The sequence below is a fragment of the Engraulis encrasicolus genome, unplaced genomic scaffold, assembly GCF_034702125.1.
Source record: "Engraulis encrasicolus isolate BLACKSEA-1 unplaced genomic scaffold, IST_EnEncr_1.0 scaffold_104_np1212, whole genome shotgun sequence".
NCBI classification, from domain to species: Eukaryota; Metazoa; Chordata; class Actinopteri; order Clupeiformes; family Engraulidae; genus Engraulis; species Engraulis encrasicolus.
In genome coordinates, this window is record NW_026944515.1 from 2,572 (window position 1) to 5,024 (window position 2,453).

At 45.6% G+C, this 2,453-nt stretch overlaps 1 protein-coding gene across 1 annotated transcript; it reads right to left on the reverse strand.

Annotated features, from left to right (window-relative positions):
- Positions 1-304: 304 nt before the first annotated feature.
- LOC134441979 (tripartite motif-containing protein 16-like) lies at positions 305-1,322 on the reverse strand. The gene is made up of 2 exons (XM_063192353.1): positions 1,185-1,322; positions 305-825 (listed from the first exon to the last, which is right to left on the reverse strand). The coding sequence occupies exons 1-2, from the start codon at positions 1,318-1,320 to the stop codon at positions 305-307; spliced, it is 657 nt and encodes a 218-aa protein (XP_063048423.1). The 5' UTR covers positions 1,321-1,322.
- Between the last annotated feature and the right edge of the window lie 1,131 nt (positions 1,323-2,453).

The following is a 2,453-nucleotide window of genomic DNA, read 5'->3' on the forward strand; positions in this document are numbered from 1 at the left end:
GGGAGGTTGGTCTTTTTCATTATTGTGTGTGAAGATTGAGGTGGAGCTGGAGAAGAGCAGACTCCAGCATTGACATATGTGTGTCTGTGAGTGCGGCCCAGTGTGTGTGTGTGTGTGTTGTGTGTTGTGTGTGTGTGTGGTGTGTGCGTGCGTGTGTCTGTGTCTGTGTCTGTGTCTGTGTCTGTGTGTGTGTGCGTGTGTGTGTGTGTGTGTTGAATAGACACAAACACAGTATTTACCCAGCCTGATCTCTCAGACGAAATTCTGAGAGATCATGTTGCAGCTTGCTTTTCCTGTAGGGAACTCACAACAGCCTCACTGATTCATAATCATATACCCAAAACCCAGGGTAGAGTGTGTGTGTGAATGTGGTGTGGACTCTGTGCAGGAGGGTCATTGTGTCTCCCCTGATGCTGTAGAAGGCCAGAGTTCCTGCCCTGTGATCCACATACACTCCTATCCTGGAGCTGGTCACTAGAGGGAGTTCAGTCACTTTATTATTGTGATGGAAATAGGAGCTGGAGCTGGAGAGGTCCAGACTCCAGGACTGATCATTCAATCCAAACAAACACTCATGACCCCGTCCTTTCCTACTGATGCTTTTATATGCCACTGCTATTTTAACCATTCCATTACTCCTCTCAACCTCCCAGTAGCAGCGTGCAGACACACCCTCTCTACACAGCACCTGAGGATAATGATCATATCTGTCTGGATGATCAGGATATGAATGGATCAACCGTGTCCTCTCCACCCTCCTGTTCCCCTCAGACAGATGGAGGTGTGTGTATGCTGTGTTTGGATCCAGAGTGAAGTGACAGGAATCTGATGGAGGAGAAGACAGGACACAAACAGGGTTTTATGTGTGTGTGTGTGTGTGTGTGTGTGTGTGTGTGTGTGTGTGTGTGTGTGTGTGTGTGTGTGTGTGTGTGTGTGTGTGTGTGTGTGTGTGTGTGTGTGTGTGTGTGTGTGTGTGTGTGTGTGTGTGTATTCATGTCTGTGTGTGTGTGTGTTTGTGAGTGTGTGTTTGAGAGACAGAGAGAGAGACAGAGAGAGGGAGAGAAAGAGAGAGAGGGGGGTGGTGTTTAAAAAGTGTGAGTGTGTGTGCATGCGTGTGTGCGGCGTGCGTGTGCGTTTGCGTGCGTGTGTGTGTGTGTGTTTGTCTGTGTGTGTTTCCAACTCACGCTTTAAGAAGTCCTCTCTAGTCACTGGTTCAGGTTCAGCAGTGGAGATGATAAGACAAAGTGACACCACACAAGCACACACACACACAAGCACAGACACACACACAATCTTCATCCACATCCCCATCCCCTTCATTGGGGCAGCATCTCCTGAGAAACAGACAAGTAAATACGGGGGGGCACTCTGTAAGTCCCTTTGTGGAGTGTGGATTGAATACTGCAGTGGTGTAGCATGGGAAATTCCATGCCGCTTTGCACAATTGTTCTGATCTGAAAGACACATAGATTGTATATACATGGGTTCTGAGTGTTTATCAACGAGATGTTATGAGGAGGGGCAAGACACTGGCAGCCAACCACGTGAGCAGATTTTTGGACCGACAGCGGTTTCCAACAATCAGATGTTGAGTTGTGCGCAGCTAGGTTCGCACAGTCAGGTTATTAATTTAGAACCCATGTATTGAAAGACAGCATGGAATCTGTACCCAGAGGACAAAAAAGATTGGTGCCTCTAATCAGAGAGCGGGGATACGTGGAAAGGCAATGACTGCAGATCTTTTAATAGGTACAACTGACACGATTAGCTATGGCTATGTATGCCATATTGTACACATTCGTAACGCCCAATAAACAGCCGCCATCAATCACAAACCACACACCCTCTATGGGATTTACAGTAGGCAGGTCTCCAGACCTTATCTCGCTTGTGATTAGGTTTGGTGATAACCAGGCAAGCTTTGATGTGTTACAGGTATCACAAGTCTGGCAAAAGGCTTCAAGCTGTTCAGAATGGCTGTTCAGATGTTTTATTATGTCAGAATATGAACTGTAATAATGTACTACATGGTGAGGAGTTGTGTTCTATGTATGAAGCTATTGTGAGGTCTCTTTATATGGCAAGCAAGCCTCTGTATAGACGCAGAACAAAAGTATCTAATGTTTAACCAGGGTGGAGGGACCATGTTGAAGCTCTGCATGTAGAGGCCCGAAATGCTTTTAAAAAGTGGGCTGAGGCAGGGAAAAGTAGACATGGCCCCCTGTTTGAGAATAAAAAATGGACAAATGCCCGGATTAAATGTGCACTTTGCTACATTAAAAGGAATAAAAATACTATGAGGACTGATTCATTAACAAGGAAGCTGCAAAAATAATAATGTTAATGACTTTTGGAAAGAAATAAAATCCATTTATAATTGCAAAACCCCTCTCCCTTCCAATATAGATGGTGTGAGTGGGCTTGAAGAGATCTCACAATTATGGCGTCAACGT